General features: G+C 37.5%; 2 protein-coding genes across 3 annotated transcripts in view; one reads left to right on the top strand and one right to left on the bottom strand.

The window, feature by feature from the left end:
* The window catches only part of LOC306867908 (uncharacterized protein), a 68,788-nt gene extending 50,978 nt beyond the window's left edge, over positions 1-17,810 (bottom strand). Inside the window, exons 1-2 of the mRNA XM_079413864.1 lie at positions 17,386-17,810; positions 8,797-10,095 (exon numbers count right to left, since the gene is read on the bottom strand). Coding sequence (XP_079269990.1) covers positions 8,797-10,095; positions 17,386-17,440 — 1,354 coding nt within the window. The 5' untranslated portion in view covers positions 17,441-17,810. The remainder of the gene's footprint in view (positions 1-8,796; positions 10,096-17,385) is intronic.
* Positions 17,811-18,880: 1,070 nt separating this feature from the next.
* On the top strand, positions 18,881-22,367 carry LOC306862479 (uncharacterized protein). Of its 2 annotated transcripts, XM_079405296.1 has the most exons (7): positions 18,899-19,010; positions 19,278-19,375; positions 19,994-20,082; positions 20,185-20,301; positions 20,527-20,682; positions 21,087-21,179; positions 21,330-22,367. In XM_079405296.1, the coding sequence occupies exons 4-7, from the start codon at positions 20,200-20,202 to the stop codon at positions 21,636-21,638; spliced, it is 660 nt and encodes a 219-aa protein (XP_079261422.1). In that variant the 5' UTR covers positions 18,899-19,010; positions 19,278-19,375; positions 19,994-20,082; positions 20,185-20,199; the 3' UTR covers positions 21,639-22,367. The 2 variants fall into 2 exon arrangements, with proteins under 2 accessions (XP_079261421.1, XP_079261422.1); XM_079405295.1 differs by having other exon boundaries at positions 18,881-19,010; positions 19,994-20,301.
* The last annotated feature ends 601 nt before the right edge of the window (positions 22,368-22,968 follow it).

The following is a 22,968-nucleotide window of genomic DNA, read 5'->3' on the forward strand; positions in this document are numbered from 1 at the left end:
AACTATACTACTTTGTCAGTCTATGTGAGAGACGCGTTCAGAATCAGCAAATGGTCACTGTCTGGGGGCTTTGTTTTCAAGTGCGAAACTCTAAGGCTAGAAGTGATATGTATGGAGCTACATGGCATTCGCTGTTCTTCTGCTGGCGGTTATCAAACAGCGTTGCATTGCTGCGGGCGCCCCCTTCTGGACTGGGGCTAAATTGCCTGTATCAGTTGTAAGGCCTCATGCACCGATCCGAGATGTCCGTACTATGACAGTTCGGTACGAATACATGTACCGTGTCACCCCTAGTGTATATGTATATATGTACGTGTGTGTGTGTGTGTGTGTTTGTTTTTGTGAATTGTGGGGACATTCCATAGGCGTAATGGGTTTTATACTGTACAAACCATATTTCACCCTACTACACCAACCCTACACCTAAACCTACCCCTTACAGGAATCTTTGTGAATTTTTACTTTCTCAACAAAAAACTAAAAAACTCATTCTGTATAATTTATAAGCCTTTTGAAATATGGGGAAATGTCCTCATAAGTCACCTTCTCCTTGTAATACCTATGCCATACCCATGTCATTATACAAATTTGTGTCTTCATCTGTCAAAAAAACACGCACACACATACGCAATATAAATATAAATATATATATATAGCCTATGTGTGTATATGTATTTAATGTATACATATACAGTGCTATTCCATGTTTATTCCGTGGTCTGTCTGAATACTTGATTCTGATTGGCTGGCAGGTATGCAGCCAATAGGTAGTTCATAGTCACGGAGAGAGAGAGAGAGAGAGAGAGAGAGAGGTCAGAGATAGCAGATTGCGCTGCACACACACATAAACTTCTTGTCAACGCTTTCCCATGATTTTTATTAATACAATAAAAGATAGATACTAGATCGCTACATTATATTCTCCAGCAACGAGGTGAGAAAATCGCTGCTTTTGAAGTCTAGTTGTTTGTAGAGAGAGACGTGCAGGTAGGCTACACACAACTGTCATCCCTATCTCTCTCTCTCTCTCGATCGATCGATAATTCATTGAAATACATGCTATAATTCATTCAAATAAATGTGGTCTCACCGCACTATTTCATCTCTGTGTTATCTCTCCGCTTCGTGTCGGGCGGTTCTTTGCCCGGCACGGCAAGCCGTTGATTACCCCTTACACACACACACACACACATATATATATATATATACATATATATATATATATATATATATATATATATATATATATATATATATATATATATATATATATATATATGTGTGTGTGTGTGTGTGTATATATATATATATATATATATATATATGAAGAGTTTACTTGCAAAAACAGATAACAAATAGATTAAAAAAAAAAAAAAAAAAGTTTTATTATGTCATCATGTTTTTGTGTTTTATTGTGTTATTAAACTGTTTTTTAGTTATTTTTTTAACCTAGTCAAAATAACCCAACTGCAGTTGAATTGAGATTAATTGGAATGCACAATGAAAAAAACATGATTTCTGAGAATGGTTGTTCCGACCGTGCAATAATCCAAACACAAACCTAAAAAACAACACAAAAATGGGTCACTGATCACAAAACTAAGCTTCTGCTATGGCCATTCCAGTCCTCTGACCTGAACCCTGTAGAAAATGAGTGAGGTGAACTGAAGAGAAGAAGCACCGTCATGGAGCTGTGAATCTGAAGGGTCTGGAGTGATTCTGAATGAAGGAATGGTCTCTGATCTCTTGTGAGGTGTTCTCTAACCTCATCAGGTATTATAGGAGAAAAGTTAGAGCTGTTAAACTGACAAATGGAGGTTTCAAAAAGTATTGAATAAAAGGGTGCCATTAATTGTGGCCAATGTGTATTAGAGAAAAACATTTATTTCATAATGATATTTCCCCCCATTTTAAATTCTTATTATCCAATGAGAGGTTAGATTTTTGTGAATGTTTTTAATAAAAGATCAAAAGGATTAGCAATGCAGATTCATTTTCACAGCCTTCTTTGGCCATATTTACCAAGGGCGCCAATATTTTTGGCCATGACTGTATTTACATACACACACACAAAATGAGGGTAGCTCCACTTTTTGTTGTGCGATATATTGCCCCAGAAATAATTGCGATAAGCGATATTGTTGTCATTTTAAAGACCATTTTATGCTAATGAATATATAAAAAGTCATAATCATAATGTAACATCATAATAATGCTAGAAGGCCTACACTCTTCCAAATGACAACAAACTTTTAATTTTTAAGAATATTTAGATCATGGAAATGAAGTATCAAAATATTAGATACCTTAAAAAAACTTGAATAAATAGTAAATAAACATTTTCTAACAAAAAGTGCAAAGTAACAAGCAAAAATGCACAAAGAACTTGTATGGAGATTTTTCCATCTACAGATTTTTCCCTGACCTTCTTTCCTCTGTAAATTAAGGTTGCACACTATTGCTGAAAAACACAATCACTACTTAGCAGTCAGATGTCCGTATGCACAAAGGCACAGATCCCTAAACAAGACCATATCTGCAGATTCAACTTTTTTTGTAGAAGCATTTTTTACATTTGAACTAGCAACTCATGACTACACCACGTTATGTATGAGAAGCTGCAAAAGACACAGGCGCAAGTGGAATGTACAAAACATGGTGACATTAATTTTTAAGTAAATATAATGGGTGATATATTGCGTCACCAAAAATAATTGAGGTCATGTACATATATTGTGCGATAAGTCGATATATTGATTATTGCGACAGGCCTACTCAAAGCATTATGAAATTAGCCCAAATATTTCATAAGCACCCCTGTAAGGGACAAGGGGTGTGTAGAACTTTGTGAATGATGTGCATGTGAATTCTGTGGAGCTTTGTGTGAAATTCTCTGGCAGCAGATTCCATGCAGGTACTCCTGACTTATTCTGTAAAGAATGTCGATCACGCCTGAGTTTAATCTTCATGCCTTGAACAGGAAGACCTGATATCTAAAGCAATTTCTCCTTAAAATAAGGATTTTCCTTCATCTGTATCCTTTTTTTAAATGTAGCTGATGAATGTGAGGCCAAACACTAGATTTACAAGCTTGTCCTTCAGTTATCACCATTGACATTGCAGGCTCAGAGGATTAGATGAGGTCAAATGTGACCCAGAGATGCATATTTTCCTCTTATGGAAATGAGTGCTATCATGTGTAACTCTACTCACAGGCAATACCTTTAGACATCAACATTACAGAGCACCTGAAGGTTGCTATGGTAATTTGTAAAAGCTCCACTAGACTTAATACTGGGTTGTTGTGGAATGGCAACACACACAATGCGGCTCAAACACATAAACACTGCTCATCTTCTCCAATGCCTCAGACAGCATGCGCAGGTAATAAATCATCAACGACAGCAAGCTAAATTATGCTAAATGGGGAGAAGACATATCCAAATCTTTCTCAGAAGAGAGCACCAGGTTCAAGCGTGGATAAATGTCCTGGTAACAGGCAAGTTGATCCCATTACTGACCCACCTCTACGGGCCTAAGATAAGAATACTGCTGCTTGTTAATATTGTCTTATCTGCTAAGGAAACACATTTCCTTCTCAATACAAAAGAAGCTGTGATATGACTGTAAATGGCACCAAACATGAACTATAAACAGCTTAAAAAAAGAAAAGAAAAACACTATATAGAAATAATTTTCTGGATTCAAAAAATATATATATTTTGTCCTCTGAACTCCCTGTATATTTAGAAACACAGAAACGTATGAAATAACTAAACTGTTTAACTCAAAGAAAGGCGATAAACTTTTTCTACAAAGCAGAGCACTCTCTTGTTCTCTGAAGCTGAAGCTGAAGGGGATAATGGGAGGGTGGCCTAAAACATCTGCTTGTGAAGAATTTATTCCCTAAATCATTGTCATTAGATCGAGAATAAATTGTGCTGTAAAAGGGAGCAAAGAGCTTTCAGCCTTCATCAGACAAGTGGAGACATGAAGCCAAGACCTAGGAGATGGGGGAAGCAAGGAGAGAGACGTATATGGCAAAAAATCTTTTTCATTTTGACTGGATTTCAATACTGTAACAATGCAGAAAGCAGTACTTTGACTGATATGAAGAAATAGCGAACTTAATGGAATTTTACACCCCGGATATGTGAGGAACTTCTAAGGTCATCGTGATGAAAAGAAACGCAACTCATCAGCAGACTCCAGACATGCTTTATTTTACCACATAAGTAGCTGAGGCAGTTTCAGAAGAGAAACCGTCATCTGTTCTGGAGGTCTTGCTGTATTTATGAGCAGCTTCAAAGATGATTTCACTCTCTCTCTCTCTCTCTCTCTATGTTAGAGGAAGAGAGCGGAAGAAGACCCTTTGGCTGTTTTTGTTGTCAAGTATTTTTTACTAGAAAAACATCTTGGAGCAGAGGGGAGTGATAGCAAAACAATCATTTAAGCAGCTAACATACATTAGCAGAACATTTTTCATTTTTACAGCCAGTTGTAGCACGATGGCTGATTTTACCAGACTTACTTTATATGTCTACATCAGTATTAGCCTTCAATAAATGTGAGAAACAAGAAGCGTAGAGCATGAGTCAATCTACCTCATCGAGAACTGTACAACTTGTAAAATGGTTTTCAGTCATAAGTTGCCTACTACAAAAAAAAAGAAAGACCCCCCTCTCACCCTTTTTTTATAAACACAAGCCAAAGTGTAAAAACTGTTTCTCTGTGCTGCTAAAACATTACATTTCATTTACATTTATTCATTTAGCTGACGCTTTTATCCAAAGCGACTTACAATTGCTATATATGTCAGAGGTCGCACGCCTCTGGAGCAACTAGGGGGTTAAGTGTCTTGCTCAGGGACACATTGGTGTGTCACAGTGGATTCGAACCCGGGTCTCTCACACCAACGGCATGTGTCTTATCCACTGCGCCATCACCACCCACATTGCCCAGTTTGTTTGAGAATTCCGACCAACCCAGCATAGCAACACTGGCTCAACCAATGATGTGAGTTTGGGTGCAAGGCTATCTATTTGGTTAGCCAATAGAAGATGGGAGGAACGTTCATTAAAACCAATAATAATTTTTTGCAGTTCTTTTTGGTGCTGTGCTATCAAAACACTACTCTGTTTGTTTGTGAATTCCAACCATACCAGCATAGTAACACCGGTTCAACCAATGATGCGAGTTTGGGACAGGTCTATCTGTTTAGATGGCCAATAGAAGATAAGAGGAATGTTCGTTAAAAACATTATTTTTGCAATTCTTTTTGGTGATACTAGTGATGCAAAACACTTCACCTTTAAACAATTGTTAAGAAATTATTCTAGAGCATCTGTATCTGTATCACGGATAAAAAACAGGATTGAAAAATGAATTTGGAATGGCATACTAGTACCTATACCTCTTCCTTTACTATCCCATAATACTGTAGTATGTAGTATATTAGGATAGTATTCATACTAGACTTTCATCATTTTTTCACCACTATGGCATCCACAATGTTCAAACAGACTAAACTGCTGATTGGTGTTACTGGGGTAATTTGTGCCTACACAGTGATTATTTGGTTTTAAGCTTTGAATTTAATTTGGTAACACTTTAGTATAGTGACCAATTATCAATGTTAACTAGTTGCTTATTAGCATATTAACATGTTGGCTGTTTATTAATATATATACATATGAAGAACATACCCTGCATGACCATTTTTTACATCCCTGATCCTACCCAATACCTAAACTTAACAACTACCTACTAACTACTAATAAGCAGTAAACAGTAACAGTAACAGCTTTGTTAATAGTGAAAATTGTACCTTAAAGTGTGACCTTTAATTTATTATTATTAAGTTAATACTAGAACAAAACAATTAATTGTGTGTTTTTCACCAAAACTCAACCATTTTCTATGTACATCTATGTGCATATATGGTATATGCATCACCATATACCGTGGCAAACCAACATACCACACATGCATACTTACAGAGCATACTTTATTTTATAATGGTTAAGAACCAAGTTCTTTCTCAAATGTAGGTTAGTATATCCTTTTATAGTATGCACAATTAGTAAATACGCTAAAAATCTTAAAATGTACTTCAAATTATAATGATAATATTATGTGATTGCTTACAGGTTTGCCATTAGAGATTTTGCTGACAGCATAAATGAGCTGGGAAGCCCTGTTGTCCCAGGACAGCTATAAACACAGTTGGGAGCGTGTCGTATGTTTGGCCTGAACAGTGAATGATCTTTTCCCTTGTTATCACAGGAAACTGTGCAAAGGGCCTACATATAGCTCAATGATGGGCGGATGACGTAAAGCCTAAATATACTACCATTTCAAAAAATAAAACGAGTCATAATGCACATGGAACATGATGAAAACATGGGCGGGCATTTCCCATTGGCTTTGTGAAAGGGATACATCCGTATACACTGCGCCCAGATATTTTGAGGGAAAAAATTAAAAGAAAACAAGACACCATAGAACCACTGAAACACTGCCTGAAGCAGATAGCATGACATAAACAGCACCCACATCCCAGACTTCCACTGATGCAACTACTGAGAAGTCGGTTTCATCCGAACCCATCAGCGCAGTCTTTACAGCTCAACCATCTGACAAACAGCAAAGAGCACATCTCAACCTGAGGTACAAGCCTGGGGCGGCACCTATTTTGCCACACATCCTAACACTGGAAATTATAAATCACTGAGTAAATGAAGTCGTGTTTATGTTTCAGAGATGTTTCAGCATGGGGGCTGGCTGCCTGGGATCAACACAGATGTCAAGACGCCCACCCTGATGTTAGCTTACTCATGAGACGCACAACCAACACTGCCATAAAGTTATACAAGAAGGATATATGTGTCTAAACATAGTTTTAGGCACCCACTGATTCCCTCCAGTTCAACGCTCTTTGTTTTCTCAGGTCAGGAAATGCACCCCTCTCCCCTCTGCAACATGACCCCAGGAAGTGAAGACAGAGGGAAAAACACAACAGAATGAGGCAAATATACAACATGTGGAGCTGAAAATTCCCCAACTCATTTCTGGTCAGACAAAATCAAACCCACAGCTTTACCAACATGTATTTTTGTCTGAAATACGTCAAAATTCATTACGGTTTGTGGTACACCACTGTAATATCAAACATATTGCCATTTATGTGGATCCACCATTTTAGGGCTTTACCATAGTTCCACAGAGGTGTAGCACACCATAATTATGTCATTAATGTTAGCAACCAACATTTATAGAAACCTAACCCCATCCTCATCATTACTATTATTGATTCAAGATTTAGGACTATTACATTTTCTGTTTGTTTATATTGTTTCTTTCAACAGTCTTATCTCTTTCTGTTGTCTTACAATGTCTCACATACATGTTTTTCAAAAAGACAAATGCTGAAGTTGGAAAGCATACTACTCTTATTTTTGCCTTGCAAATATATAGAAGAAATAGTAAGAACAATATGGTAGTATCCTATTTCCAATTCAGTCATGTTTTATTATTTTCTAATGAAAGTATATGGAAAACCTGTGTGTTTGCCAATTTTATTAAAATGATCCAAAATCATGGTAAATAGTTGTTGTGGGGTCAAATGTTAGTGTTGCAAAAATAACAAAATGGACCAAAATGTATCGAGTGTAATTGCTTTGAAATGTGGCTTTTTTATTTCAGATGACTGTAAGAAGCATTTGGAGAAATTCTGATCAACAGTCTTTATAATTTTCAATCATGTTATTGCAAAAATACAGTTTTCAGAAAAAAACAAACAAAGGCAAATTAAATTAATTTATGGTTAATTTATTTTATTGTACAAGTACATTTTACTGGAAACCATGCTGTTCATGGAAATTTACAGTTTACTTCTATGGAATGTTCTGTAAATATTAGTTAGCCTCAGTAACCAAAGAGGGTAGGGCTTAATGTCAACCTTATGATGAAGTCTCGTTGGATCTGCTAAATGAATAAATGTAAAAGTAAATGTAGTTCAAAGATGAATGTCCTGACTCAAAAGATATTTGACACCAGAGCGTGACAATACTGGATGACCATGGTGCTATGAACTTTCCACCCTATACTGTATATGCTTTCCACACTGATGCCTTTGATATCACTAAGCTTAATTTCTGAATTCATTATAGTCAATTGCTATGTAAAGCCATACATAAGAACATAATTATGGTGCCAAGAGTCCAAACCCTGTTTGGATTGTACTAATCCCAATGGTAAGTAAATTAGGCGTCTCTGGGTTGGGTGAGATCATGGTAGATTGACACACCTGAGAAATTTAACTGTATAAGGGGCTGATTCTGTTGCCTCTGGCAGCGTTCAACTCAACTATGTCTGCCATGGATCACTTTACTGGGTAGGCAGTGATGACAGGCTCCCCTGAACTGTTATCACTGTTTGCACTCAGCTATTTGTTGATATGCCAGGAATTCCTCTTTTTTGTGTCTTTTTTTTCTCTCCCATCACCCTTTTTTCTACAGTATGTCAGTAAGGTGCAGAAAGACAGCTGTGATGACAGCAGCACTTCAAATAAAGTGCTGCCTTTAGACCCACACAGTTCTGTTTACTCAACTAATTGTATTTATTGCAAAGGGCATACTTCCCATTTTAAGTGCATGCTCAATAGAACATCGTTTTCCGACATGAGGCGTAACCATCGGTGGCATTGACCCAGTTCTTCTGGTTAACTTTAACAACCCAAATTATTAGCTATTAAGACTCTGAAACTGGAATATTATATATAACACTACATCTTACCTTCTGATCTCTTGAGCTCCTTACGTTGTATTGCTGGTGAGTCTTTTTTGATGCCATTACTCAGGGGGATGACCAGACTTGGCTCAAACACTGGGACATTAGTCTCCACTTTGGAGAAAGAGGCGATCCGCTGTAATATGGAACTCACGCTCTCTTTGGCATGAATATCCTCCTGATCGATATCATTGCTGATCTCCATCTGTCCTGACAGTGAAGGTGAGACAGGGGCCACCTGGACCACTTGGGGCTTAGAGACCATGTTGAACTGTGGAGTCTGGGCAGGAGACAGAGGCACTGGAGATTCGCTGATGTTGGGTACTGGGATAGCTCCAGGAGAAGTGATGGGCTCTTTCTTTTCAATGATGTTGTTGTTGTGGGCCATGGGTAGGTCGGTGCTGTCCAGGCTGCTGATGGATGCAGAGGGACTTGCTGAGACAGTGGGACTGTTGGATAGCGTGTGGAATCTTGGAGGTGGTTTAGGTGCTCCCGAGGATTCCGTTTGAGACTTGAAAACCAAGTTGTCAAGGTCAAGAGGGAACTTGTTGAGACGAACAGGATCTTTAGGTCTAGGTGACTGGCTGTTGATAGAGGAGTCCCTTGCAAAGGTAATGCTGTTCTGGTTGTTATGGGGACTCCACTGTGGACCTGTATTGGCGAATCGCGATCCAGGCGAAATCACTCGTCTCATTACTGCAGACTCCATCTGGAAGTCCAAAGAAGGCATGGACCCATGGCTAATACCCATGGGTTCAGTTGGGATGACCAAAGGACCCTCCAGCTCTGAATGGAACATGTTTCCATGTGAGGAGAACTTCTTCAGGGCAGGGCTGTCTAAACTTTGGGCTTTGAATTCCCCAACACCGACAGAACTCTGGGGAGGGCTTGTGTAGGAGCAAAGTTTTGAAGAGGCCTGGTACTCCAGACTGGAAGAGGAGCTATGGAGACTGTCGTTGTCACTTCCTGGCCCAGAAGACGAAGTGAAGCCATTGGGGTTGAATTTGTTTTGAAAAGAGGCAGCTCGGTTGATCCCAGTATTGGCATTGATAGTGGGCTTTCCCATTGTCCCTCGGTTGAAGGAGAGACTGGAAACCATCCTATTTCTCATAACGGGGCTCTGGGCAGGACTGCAGCTGATACTAATCCTGGAGCGATAAGGAGGAGACACTTGGTTCCCTGGACTCCTCACATCATTTGTCTTGTTGAGGATAGCACTCGGGCTGATGGGAGATGTGACAGAAGACGTAGGGGAGAATGTGGGGATCTCATTCGCATCATCAATATCAAAGGACCTCTTCAGAGCTGTATAAAGAAAGAATAAAGACACAAACTTGATTAATTTTCAATGTCAGAAGACACTCTTGAAGGCTTAGTGAATAATAAAAGACATATCCTAAAATGAGGTCGGTTAAATTGTACTTAATAACCAAAGGGCAAATTTCAGTTCCAGAAACACTAGGCTATAATTTTTCAGGTAATACATTTCTAAATTGGTGATAATACTGATAATACATCAAAGATTTAGACTTCCTTCATGATAGAAATCATACATCAGCTAAGACTCATTTCCTGTTTTTGATTTAAAGAGGCACTAAACCTTAAAAGGATACACTTCATGGTGAGGGCAGCCTGGAGCCCTCTCTGAATGGACGCCTGTCAGACAGATTTTGAAGGGCCAAGCCATAATTACAATGGTGTCTGAGCAATCTTGCTTTGAGGGTGATATAACCTCTGTGAACAGATATGCTTTATTCAAGCACCCAGGTTATGTTTTGTAAGTCTTTAAGAGATTAGGACTAAGGTAGATGCAAATTTTTGCACATAGTATAAACAGCAGTTAATGATCTTTCCTACAAAAGAGCCTATAATTCAGCAGTATTGAGATAATTATGAATATAGTGGGACTAGATAAATTAACAAACAAAAGCATTATATAGTTCATTCAATATGTGATCTTTGAAAATACTTTTGCATTATTTTTGTTCCTCATGTATTTTTTTTTAACCAGAAAACAAGACAAAGCACACTTATTATAAATTATGAAAGCAGACAATTTAAAATACCAGATGCATCAAAATCCACACAGACTGAGAAGTAAAAATTGTCCATGTCACCCCTACATCAACTTTAAAAGCATAATAACTTTTGCTGTAAATTAAAAACATGTGCTAAGGAAATGTACAATAAGACAGTGGAAACAGTCTCTCGTGGGGCTGAACGGTAAGTCTACACCTGGAGCATGTAAATTGTGGTGACACTGTATAATCCCCTCATTCTCAAAAGCAGCAACACAAAGCCGAAGGCAAACAGTGCTTTCCGACCTTTTCCCTTTGTGAGAGGCAGTGGCTTTTCCTTCAGCACAAAGGACCAATTCAAAGACACAGTGTCAGGGGCTGAAGGCTTGGATTACAACAGCCCTTCACCCTGACTGAGAATTCCAGTGGTGAACAGTACAAATGTCCTAACAGTTCTGTGGCAGACCCAATTAGAAGTGGCAGCTTGAGCTTTTCACGTAGACACACACCATTGCCCCATGTGATGACAATTGGATCAGTCTAGGGTGTGATGCCATGAGGTGCTTGCAGTTGCAGACTACCACGGCTCACGTGCCATCTTTGGCATATCACACACCTAGGCACCATGACAGAACGTCAATGGTTTTCAACCCTCTTCAGGTGCTGCCTTGTGTAAACAAGCAGATATCAGTGTGAAGTTATCATAGCATCTCGCCCAGCAGCCCTGATTTTATCTTCGCCTGGCAGGGGGCAGGGCTGGAGCCAGAGCCGTCTGTCTTCCCATAGGGTATACTACCAATTAGAGTCACGAAGACTACAGGCACTAAATGAAATCACATTTCACACAGGAACAGCCCCTTCTTTTACAGTGAGGAGACCACAGACCCTTTGTTTCAGCTTGCCCAACATCATCCGCACAGCTGTGAAAGTTTAGACCTAATCGAATTCCAGCAGCAAGGCTGTCCGTGCATCGCGCTACAAGCAATGTCATTCTCTTGAGCGCCCCAGAAGGCATTTAATATGAGAAGAAAACCATTAGGGTGCCATTTGATTCAATGGAGGAGAGGTTAAAGTTGCCGTGTGTACTCTCAAACTGGCACTCAAAGTGATGGAGAAGTGCACTTTGGCAAAGAAGTACGCACCACTTTAGCTGACTGCAGTTTCGGAAAGCGAAAGAAAAGACACGAAGCGAGGCAGGGACAGCAAACCAAGTGGCAAAGTCTAAAAGATTTTTTACGGTGCAGCACATGCAAGTGTAAACTTGTACTCCCCTTTGACTGAGATAAAAAGGGGCCGGTATCAGGTAATTACTGGCACCCTGTCAAACGCTCAGGAAATAATTATGCTGGCAGCGGAGCGCACCATCTCTGTGCTGTTTAATTTTCTTTCACACAGCTTTGCTGCAGTTTATTCCTCTCTGTTAACACATGGAGCAGCACAATGCCTGCACAATCTGATAAAAGAGAGAAACTTGAGAAGCTCCTTCTTCGCCCTGCTCTCTTTTTCTTCACGACTGAGTCTCGAGACTGTTTGCAGCGTGTTATGGTTCTTTGGGAAATGACTCCTGTGATGATTATAGGCTTCCTGTCAAATACTTTGTTCACATTCTTTCATTAAGGACATTTTGGGTTCTTTTGTAATTTCCTGTAAATAACCAGGTTCAATGCAGCTTGGCACTCTTTGACCCTTGGAGAAAAAGTTGATGCATTCATGGGCTACATACAGTAAATACAGATTCCCATTGGTTTCTGAAATAAGATATACAGAAATAGTTCAACCAAAAGTTATCGTTCCAAACTTGTATTTCTTTCTTTTGTGAAACACAAAATAACATTTCAACAGTTTTTGTCCATAGAATAAGTCAATAAGGTTCAAATCACCATTGCACCCCACTGACAGACAGTGGAACACTAAGACATTTTGGTCGTTTTCTACAGAAGAAATGTCAGGTTTGGAACGACGAGGCTGAATAAATGATGACAGAACTTTCATTTTTGGGTGAACGATCCCCTTTTAAATGTTTCCAGCCACAAATAACCAAAATACCTTGCACATGCAGAAGAATAAAAGATACATTTTTCTCTGTACGTTCACATAGATTCAGGATCAAGAGTTCATGGTTTTACTACACTAGCTGCAATGTTACTTTGGACCTAAGGTTTATGATGAGGGGCTGCAAGGCAAACAGAGAAAGGCCTGGGGATGATTGCAGAGGGGGTCGTCAAAGAGACAGTTGGGGGAGGTCAAGGGGACGCCATACAATCAATTGATGGATGCATGTTACCAAACCATGACATTTCTGTTAAACACATACAGATCATATGCTCAAAATCAGCAACATTCCCAGTGCAAATGTAGCTCCTCTCCTTATCTGACAGTCCTGAGAGGGAAAGTTTTAGAGATGCATCTATAGGGAGAGTGAATCGTTGGCCAGGCGGATGGAGGGGATTTTGGGGAGGCAAGTTTGGGCCTGTTGTGATTTTCCATCCCCCACCATCGCATTCCTCACAGGTATTCCCAGACGACCCCTTGAAACACCACCCTAAGCACATATCTCAGACGTTGCTTGGACCACCTCTGCTAAGGCACATCTGGAAGCTGAATTCCGAGCTGCCATTTTCAGCATTGCAGCGATGCAAATAGGGCGCTGCATTTACACCCCCCAGGGGCAATGAACAACTTTCACACAGTTACAGATACTCTCTATTACACCTTTTTAGCCTTTTGAGTTGAATTTAGCTCCTCTGTCATCGTTATCCAGTATAACTGCATGCGCTATTCAACACCAGTGTGCTTTCATTACCATTTCAGATTTAGCATCTAATGGTCCAAATGGGAATGAAGATTAAAACAAGCATGAAAAAAAGCAACTCATGGCTGATAATGGCATTTGATGGGCTTCAGTCCACATATACTCAGTATGTGGTATCAACTGTCAGGCAATTACATAGAAACATGCCTGAGCCACTTTGTGTTCTCAGGATTCCTGTGTTTTTCTAAATGTAACTTGGCAGCTTTTTGTAGAATCTGATCTTAGAGAAACATTTTAGAACCTATTTTTTGTAAATACTGATCAAAGGTTAAACAAAGGTTGAATAAAGCTAGACCATCACGAAACTTAGTTTCAGGTGGACCTGTTTTTAGGAATGATAACCGAACTGAGGCTGAGATGAGATAAACTTACTATTGAATACTAACCTTCGCTTGCCTCCATCTATAAACTACAATTACACCCCAATACTTTACAAAGATGAAGTTATAATTAGTGCATGGCACATGGCAGATTTGGAAGGTATGAATATTTGAGATGGAGCCAAGGAAAAAGAGGCAAGTTACTATAATTGCCCCCAATCTAGATAAACCATAAATTAAATATCTGTGATTGACATGAGAAAATGCAACATCGGAAAGCTGTGCTACTATCTACAAGCAAAATAAATAAATAATTTTTTTTTTTCAATAAATACATTTTTAAAAAGTACAATGAAAATACAAAAAAATACCATACAAAATAGGCTATATCCACACTATGAATTCTGTATATTAAAGATACAATAAATACAAAATAAATAAATTAACAAAAAATTAACAAAAATTAAATAGTATAAAATAAAGTATGCATTATTTACCAACGTATTTTGTCTAATAACTGGGTAACACATGTTATGACACTAACCCCCGGTTTCACAAACAAGGCTTAATCCTAGTCCTGGACTAAAATGTAAGTCTGAGCTGTTTCAACTGAAAGAAACTTGCACTGACTGATCTTAAAATATATCAATGCCTTTGTTTTGTCTTTAGATGCACACCGGTGATGTTTTTTTCTAAGGCACGTTTGTAAAAATGACTTAAATGTCCTACATGAACAATGGCCTAATCCTGACTTAGTCTAAGCCTTGTTTGTGAAACCGGGCCTAAATAGTGTGAGTTTGAACAACCACAAATTGGACAACTATTTTGTGAAACATTATTTGCTGAAACAGAAAAAAACATAACATCTCTGAATGACATCAGATGCTTAAGTGATGAGTATTTCCTTAAAAGGCACATTCTAGAGTTCAAGGTCTAAAGTTCCTAAAGTTAAAGGTCAATTTGTGTGTCATGTTGAGTAACAAAAATTCATAACTTAAATTGGCAGTCTAATCTTTTTTTCTTCCCAGTGGTGTTCATACACACAAACATAGACACAGTACATAGATATTTCATACAGACCTTCAAGCTTTGCCTCCCTTATCCCACAAGGCTTTACCAGGGGCCCTATATCTACTCAATCTTTATTCTACGACTCCCATAATGCTGTGAGGAATGCACTGTATTGGCTGAAAAAGCAATGAAAACCATCATCCTTTGTTTTAATGTAGACTTTAGTAAATCAGTACCACGAATCAAGAGCATATAGAGCCTGGATCTGCTTGATCAAAAATGTAGCCTCAAGATATACCATATGCCGTCTCTAATGGGCCAGTCTCAAATTACACAACAGGAAGGTTGAGGCTGGTTCTTTTGAACATATTTTGCCTTTCCCTCATTTCCACACATTCACATTAACAGGAAATGCATCCGTTGTCACCCACTGAACAGCCATCTCCGTGCATCACAAAAGTTCATGCTTACAATTAAACTTCTACTTATAAGACACGGATGACTGCTTTTCACAGTCACTCGACCACAAACGGCTATACAAAAAGAACCAAGTATCTCACTATACGTCCCACAACATTCCAAGAGGGGTTTTTCCTCAGAATGAACAGCATTCTGTCTATCTTCACTCAAGCACATGGAGGCACACTGATCTCTTGTTCGGAAATGACCTTATTGGCTGGTCTGAGGTGAAGCTGAAAGAATTTAATGTCTCTCTTGTGGCATCTTCTACTAGAAATCACATGGCCTGTATGAATCTGAGAAAACTGTAGTGGCCAATACTAAGAACACTACGTCTTTCAACACATAAACACTCAAAGTGACATGGACGGAGATGATCCCATCTTCTAGTTAAATCCAATTTTGCCTTGACTCAAGTCATAATACTTTTTAAGAGCTTAATAAAAGTTAGCTGTAACTGACAGAAATCAAGGCAGGTCGAGTAATTTTGTTTAACGCATTGGCAAAATGTTGAGCACTGTAGTGCTGTTTCAGCTCTAGAAGGAACACACCCGGTAAACATGTTTGTTTACTGCTTAGCAAAAGACACCTCAATCTTCCCTGAAGCATCTACCAGACAAACCGCTCCACAACATTACCAAGGCAGCAAAAGTGCTTCCTCAGACAGTATTTAGCCGACAACTGTTTCCACGTAGCACGCAAATATAATAATAGATGGCGCTTTATTCTGAGTGCTTGAACTAATTTGTTTTTCCTCTTCACATCAGCACCTGTCTAAACACTGAGAGAAACTATTGTTCTCCAGTCCCCGCTGTGTCCGCCCATGACAGAACTATTGGAAAGGGTGCCTCTCTTCCTCAGAAATGTGTGTCAGATTCAATAGTGGACACGGCTGTGGTGAGTTTTGAGGTTGTGAACATGGTTATTGACGCTCTGTGTAAAGAAACGAAGGTTTGGGAGCATGCTAAGATAATTACAGCAGCACACCAGTGGAACTTTCACTACATTAACTTTGTACAACTTTGGAAGTTCTTCAGGATAGATAGATAGATAGATAGATAGATAGATAGATAGATAGATAGATAGATAGATAGATAGATAGATAGTCTATATACCCTCCTAAAAAAAATAATAGAAGCCCAATAGAAACCATCACAGAAATTCCAATGGTTTCCATTAAAGCACCATTATAATCCTTTAGCTTTTTCCTATAAAACCATTTCAAAATTCCTTTTTGTAGTGCGTTTTGGGCATTTGTCCAATAGGATTTAACATCCCACCAATAGAATCCATCACATACCAGATACCATTATAGTTTCCATTTAAACCAATACAATTCCCATTATAACCATTAATCCATAAAATTTTCTATTGTGTTTTGGGCAGGGTTCTATTGTTTTTTTCAGCAGGGGTACTGTACACTAGAGACTTCTCCTTTCATAGTACCAAAAGTACACTTAAATTAGGCCATGTTGTTTTATGAAAATAGATTTTGCATACATAAATTATACACTTAATTGGATCACTTAAGCATGCCCTATGACCTAACAATGAAGACTAACCAACCCAGTCAAATCAGTCTTGCCTCTAGTCATCCATGTGCTTATAGGGGTCTGTATGGACAATGGATGTCTGCACTTTACAAGTCTTCACAAAGTACATTACAATAACGCATCAAACAAATAGACGCCCATGATCAAAAACCGCATGTCAAAATAGACTAAAAGAGATTTTTTTTTAAGTTTTTAAAAGAGAACAAAATCTACATCCTAATTATTATAAATTTTTCGCCGTACATATATCTGCATTTTTGTTATTCTACTTACACATGGCGAAAAGTTTAAAAGTTTAAAGTTTGAAATAGTTTTTCAAGTTGTTAAACACTTAATCTGTAAAGAATTATGCTTGCAAGGTTTCTCATAGCTCCAAAAAAAAATCACTTAGCCTATTAAAATGAATGAACGCGCGCACTTACCCTCAAAATCAGACAATATCCCCTCCAGATGGTCATTGACTGAGATATCTGACATCCTGACTTCAGTCCAGGGAAAACTTCCAGCCTCAGTGGCACGCAAGCACAAGAAATCAACTTTGCGAAAACAGCACAAACCTTTTAAAATATTTTCAAGTTTATCCGACGATTTTTGGGCTTGTGATGCAACAAAAAAAGTTGCGATTTTGATAGGAGTCGTTTCTCATCTGAGAGCGCAGAGCAGAACGTCAGATTCAATAGAGACCCAAAGGCAGCAACCATCTGATAAACCTCCTCCTCCCTGTGAGTCCTGCCCCCTCACGAACAGAGTGGTGGGTAAAGTGACTCCCCACCCTTCACCCCACCCTGCGGCTACACCTGGAAAAGGCAACTCTGCCCCCCTTCTTTTGCTATGTCTGTTTGTTTGTGTGTAGGGAACATGCGTACCCAAATAAGTGTCTCTTTGTCCTTATCTCATGAGAGATGAAGGAGGGATTGCGTCTAAGTGGATTTCTTGAGAAGCCGATTATTTATCAATGAAACACATTGTATACGGAGCAGCAGGGCTTTAAGGTTTGTAATTGATTCATGCGGTCTGAACGCCATAGATCAGCGCCATATAGAATTCACCAAGGCTTGTTGTTGCACGGTTTTCTAAAGTAAAGTAAATAAGAAAATAAGTTTGGATTTGACCAACTGCGGGGCATATTGCCACAGTGGCACAAAAAAAAAAAATCAGCAGCAGAAATTTAGCATAATTACGTTGATAAAACAGCAAAAGTGAAAAGATAACAAAATAACATATCAAACCAGTGCTTGGCCAGCCAATACTGCATTAAATTGTAAATTTAACATTTAATAAAACTTCTGACATATGACGGCCTGCCCCCAACACATCCATGTCCTGAGAACATAGTTCAGCTTCTTAGGTAACATCTACGATTATAATATTAATTCTATTTAACTCTATTCTATTTAATTATGTTTCTTACATCTATATTTTTACTTCCAGAGAAAACGCATGCAATTGGACTTTTTATTGAGCCGTTTAATTTATTTGATCAAAAATACAGTAAAAATAGCTTATATATATTTGAGGTTTTAAAAAAAACCCTGCACTTATTTGGGTAACACTTTACAATAAGGTGTCATTTGTTAACATAAGTTAATGTATTAACAAACAATGAACAATACATTTATTACACTATTTAGTAATCTTTGTTAATGTTAGTTAATAAAATACAGTAATTTATTCACTCAAAAAAATGAAACACGGCATTTGTTGGTCCAAAGAATGTAATTATGTTTAAATTAATTAATTCAATTTCGTTTGTGCATTAAAATTAAAAGAGTTGTGTTGAGAGAATTAAAAGAAGTAATTCTTCAAATTTACACAGCTCAGTTAATTAAAATGAATGCAACAGAGTTGTGTTGCTTCTGCAGTGCCGCATATCGGTCAGTAGGTGGAGTAAAATCTGCACATGCGCAGTTGGAAAACACCACAAGAAGGAACGAAGCACATAACGATCACTTTTCAGCTCATTTAGATCGGCGCCATTTTATGAGAATGAAACATGGAGAATTACACTGCAAAACGTCAACGTGTTTTCCTCTATGTGAACAGACAGGTGAGATTTTCACTTTTTATGCATTTATATTGAGACTATGACAACATTTGAATCATTACTCACTTGCAATACCGTGTTGTGTATAGTATTGTCACGGAAGTTGCCATATGCCTCGTGTTTTCTTTCACATTATAGTCTTAAAAGGTGGTGTTGGCACATTGTTATTTAATATCTCGCATAACACATTTTAACTTAAGTTTAGTAGTTTGCAGCTGTTCATATTTTGTTATATTCTTTGGTGACTCCCATTCTTTTTCTCCCTTACAGAGTTTTGAAACTTGAAGGCCTGTAGAGTCCTGTATGTGGCTGTGCAGAGATTGTGGATCGTCTCAGGCCTCCAGATCAAAGCTTTTAAAGCACTTCAGGTTGGTACATGGACATTATGGCCGTAAACACAAATATCCATGTGCATATTCTAACTGTCCATGCACTTTTAAAACCTGGAATGCACTGCGGTCCCACTTATCCAGATCACATGGCAGTGAGCAGCTACCTCAAAATTCTAGTCAAACTACACTGATAAATTGTCATGTTTGTGCTGTTACTGACATTCCTTCAGTAAATGATTATTTTCTCCATATAAATAATCACTTGCGCAGTCATGAGACAGTTAGTTGTATGTTTAAGGGCTGCTCATTTAAAACAAACGTGTATGGTACATTCAAATCACACAAGAGCCGAAAGCATTATCAGTTTTCAGTAACAGATTTTAAAGAAGGAATCGTGAAAACACAAGAGGTTAGTGAAACATCTAATGACCCTACTTCAAATGAAGAAACTGAAACATCTTTGTTAGAAGACGATTCCTCTTCTACTGATACAGAAGAGATTTCAGAGAACCTGCCAAAGTTGGTAGAGCTTAAATTTGCTTCCTTGCTGTTAAAACTGGAAAATCACTACCATGTTCCAGGCTCAGCTGTAGATGAGTTGTGTGGGGACTTGCATTATTTGCTGAGTGATGCTTCTCTCCCTTTGTCTCACAGAATCATGTTCTGAGCTAAACATCAATTCCCATAAGCGAAAAGGATCCATTGGAAGTCCTAACCAAGTGAAGAAACCGAGAAAAGCTGAGGTAAATTACTGTCCAGATTACCCAATGGGTGAAACAAAAGAAACTCTTGAAAATCAAAGGATTACACTACTATCGGAGGTGACTAAAAGAAACAACGAGCAGGTTATCAAGGGGCTGATGGACAGAACATTTGCTCTACGGAGGCACGAGGTGGTAGAACACTCCCCTTTCATTGCTGAATTCAAGAACAGATGGCCAGCACTCTTTACTGAGCGAGAGGTATGTCTTTAATGTCATGTCAGCTGATTAATTGCTTGGATGTTGTTATAATTCTAAACTATGATTTGAAGTACTTTAGATGTAATTCAGGTTTGTTCATTTATAGTAAATGTATATTATCTGTGAGTGCTGGTAAAGGAAGTGTATGATGATGTCCTGTCAAAAATTTATCAGCGCCCTGATTTGTCTCTCTCTCTCTTTTGTTTTGTTTGAAAATTGTACCAGGTATCTGTGGAATTCAGCAGGATTACAACAATTCCCTTGGTGTCCAAATTCATGGGTCAGCTTGATCATTTCTCCTCTCAGCTCCTCAAAAATTTCAAAAAGAAAGGAGGAGTAGCTGCACAGAAGATCACAGACATCCTGTCAGTTTTGGAACAGGTACGTTCTATAAATTCATCATCAATTCTCCTAATTCATAATAGGCCAAACTAATATTTTATCCAAATATAATTATTTTGTTATTTTTAACTCATCATTCAATCTTTTTTATACTAAAATTATGGATTAAAAGTTAAAGGTGAATTTTCATTCCTGAAGCTCCAAATATCATGATTTTTTTCCTTTTGAAGCATCACTTTCTGCCTCTGTTATACATTAATAGTTATTTTTGCAACTACAATTAGAACAGCTCAGATGTTCAAGATAATTGTGTATCCCATGCAGTGCTTCTGATTTGGGACCACTTGACTTTCGTAAAATAAAACAGTGGGATAATTTGTGTAGTGCAACTTAAATTTAAGATGTACAGCAAAAAGTACTAATTCTCATTTCATTTTGATTAGAGGATCACCATTGAAAAAAAGCGTGAATGCATCCTGAAAGCCTTAGTGGTCTACCTAAATGAAGATCCTTCAAACCTAGTGAAGGAGTACATGGTAAGCTATTTACAGTTTTTTTTTTTTTTTTTTTTTTTTAAAGAAACTTTTCATATTTTTCTCTAAAACCAGTTCCTATTTTTACCTATTTTTATTGGTAATTGTTTTATTTTGTACTTAATATTTGCACTTGTCTTTTGTTATTTTTAGGACACTGAACATGATGAAGCCCAAATTTTGATGAGCAAAACCACTCTCGGAATCTATGCCATCAAACATGAAGGGGCAGATGTTGCAGACCCATACGAAGATGTTGGTGTCATCATCCAAGTACTTGAAAACTTGGACAATGTAGCTAATGCTTGTTCCATGATGGTTGGTCTAATCTATGCATTAAACTTGGCTTACCCCCAGGATCTGAGATATACTTTTGAAATGTTTCAAAAGATTTTCATGGAACTCGATGCCACCAAGCTGTCAAACAAAGTCCAGGTCTTAAAAAATGAACTCCTTTCATAGGCACTGTAACTTGAAACGAGAGTTAAGAGGCAGGACCTGTTTTGTCCATAATGTTGCACTGGCTGTTGTAGCACTTTTTTTTCACTGCTAACCAGGTGATATCTTTATTTCACTTTTGAAATATACTTTTGATTTCAGATGTTAATCTTCAATTGATTAACTGCAATGTTGTTTACTGCTTTTTTTTCCAAGTTTCAATAAGGTATAGTTTACTAAAGAAGACTATTTTTTTCCCCAAGTATATTTTTGAAAATCATTTAATTTAAAGACAGTATTCTTGTATTTGACTTTTTATTGTTAATATTATTTTTGTTACATCTTGTAATGAGTAAATAATTTTTTTTTTTGAAAAGTGAAGACAGTATTTAGATTTTGTAAACGTTCTTGTCTGAAAAAATGTAAAACATTGTAAAAATATTATTTTGCTTTCAAATGTCAATCATCCTTTGAATAACAGGTGTTTTTAGCTGATTTGTCAAGAAGGTGTACTTTATACCATTAAAGGCGGCTGATAATTTTTTCCAAGTATAAAAAGCATTTTTGTCAATCCTTTTGTTTAAAGGCTGCATGCTTTTATTTTACTTTATACTTTTATTAGTATTATAATAGTATTTTGTTAAGACAGCATGTAGATTTTGAAAAACATTTTATTGTTGGAAAAACAATAGAAAGTGTTAATTGTAAAACATTGTAAAAATGTTATTTAATAAACAATGAATCTGAAACCTTATTCCTATCTCATTTTTAACATAACAATATAAATTTTAGAGTAATTGAACTTAATTAACTAAACAGATTAATACAAAATAACAAATGTTACATTGATTGAACTAAACAAAATTACATTAACTTTATGTAATTAACTTAAGTTCACTGAAATAAATATTCTTTCTTAAAGGCAACTTAACTCAGTTACGTGGAACCTGTTGACATAAAAAAGTTAAGTAATGCCAATGTATAATTTTTTTGAGTGTTGTTTGTTCATGTTAGTTCACAATGCATTAACTAATGTTAACAAACACAGCTTGTGAATTTAATAATGCATTAGTAAATGCTGAAATGAACATTAATATTAATAAATGTAGAAGTATAGTTCATTCTTAGTTCATGCTAACTAATGTAGTTAACTGATGTTAACTAATGAACCTTACTGTAAAGTGTTACCCTTATTTGAAATTGTTTTTTTAACCTGTTAACTGTCACCCGTCCCCTCACCGGGACACCTAAATTTACTTCACTATTTTACAATTAAATCCTAATCTAATCAAACTATACAAACGATATATCATTGGAAAGGTCTAAGACTCCTAAATAGATATTTTTCCTTTTT

The sequence above is a fragment of the Barbus barbus genome, assembly GCF_936440315.1.
Source record: "Barbus barbus genome assembly, chromosome: 4".
Classification (NCBI taxonomy): Eukaryota; Metazoa; Chordata; class Actinopteri; order Cypriniformes; family Cyprinidae; genus Barbus; species Barbus barbus.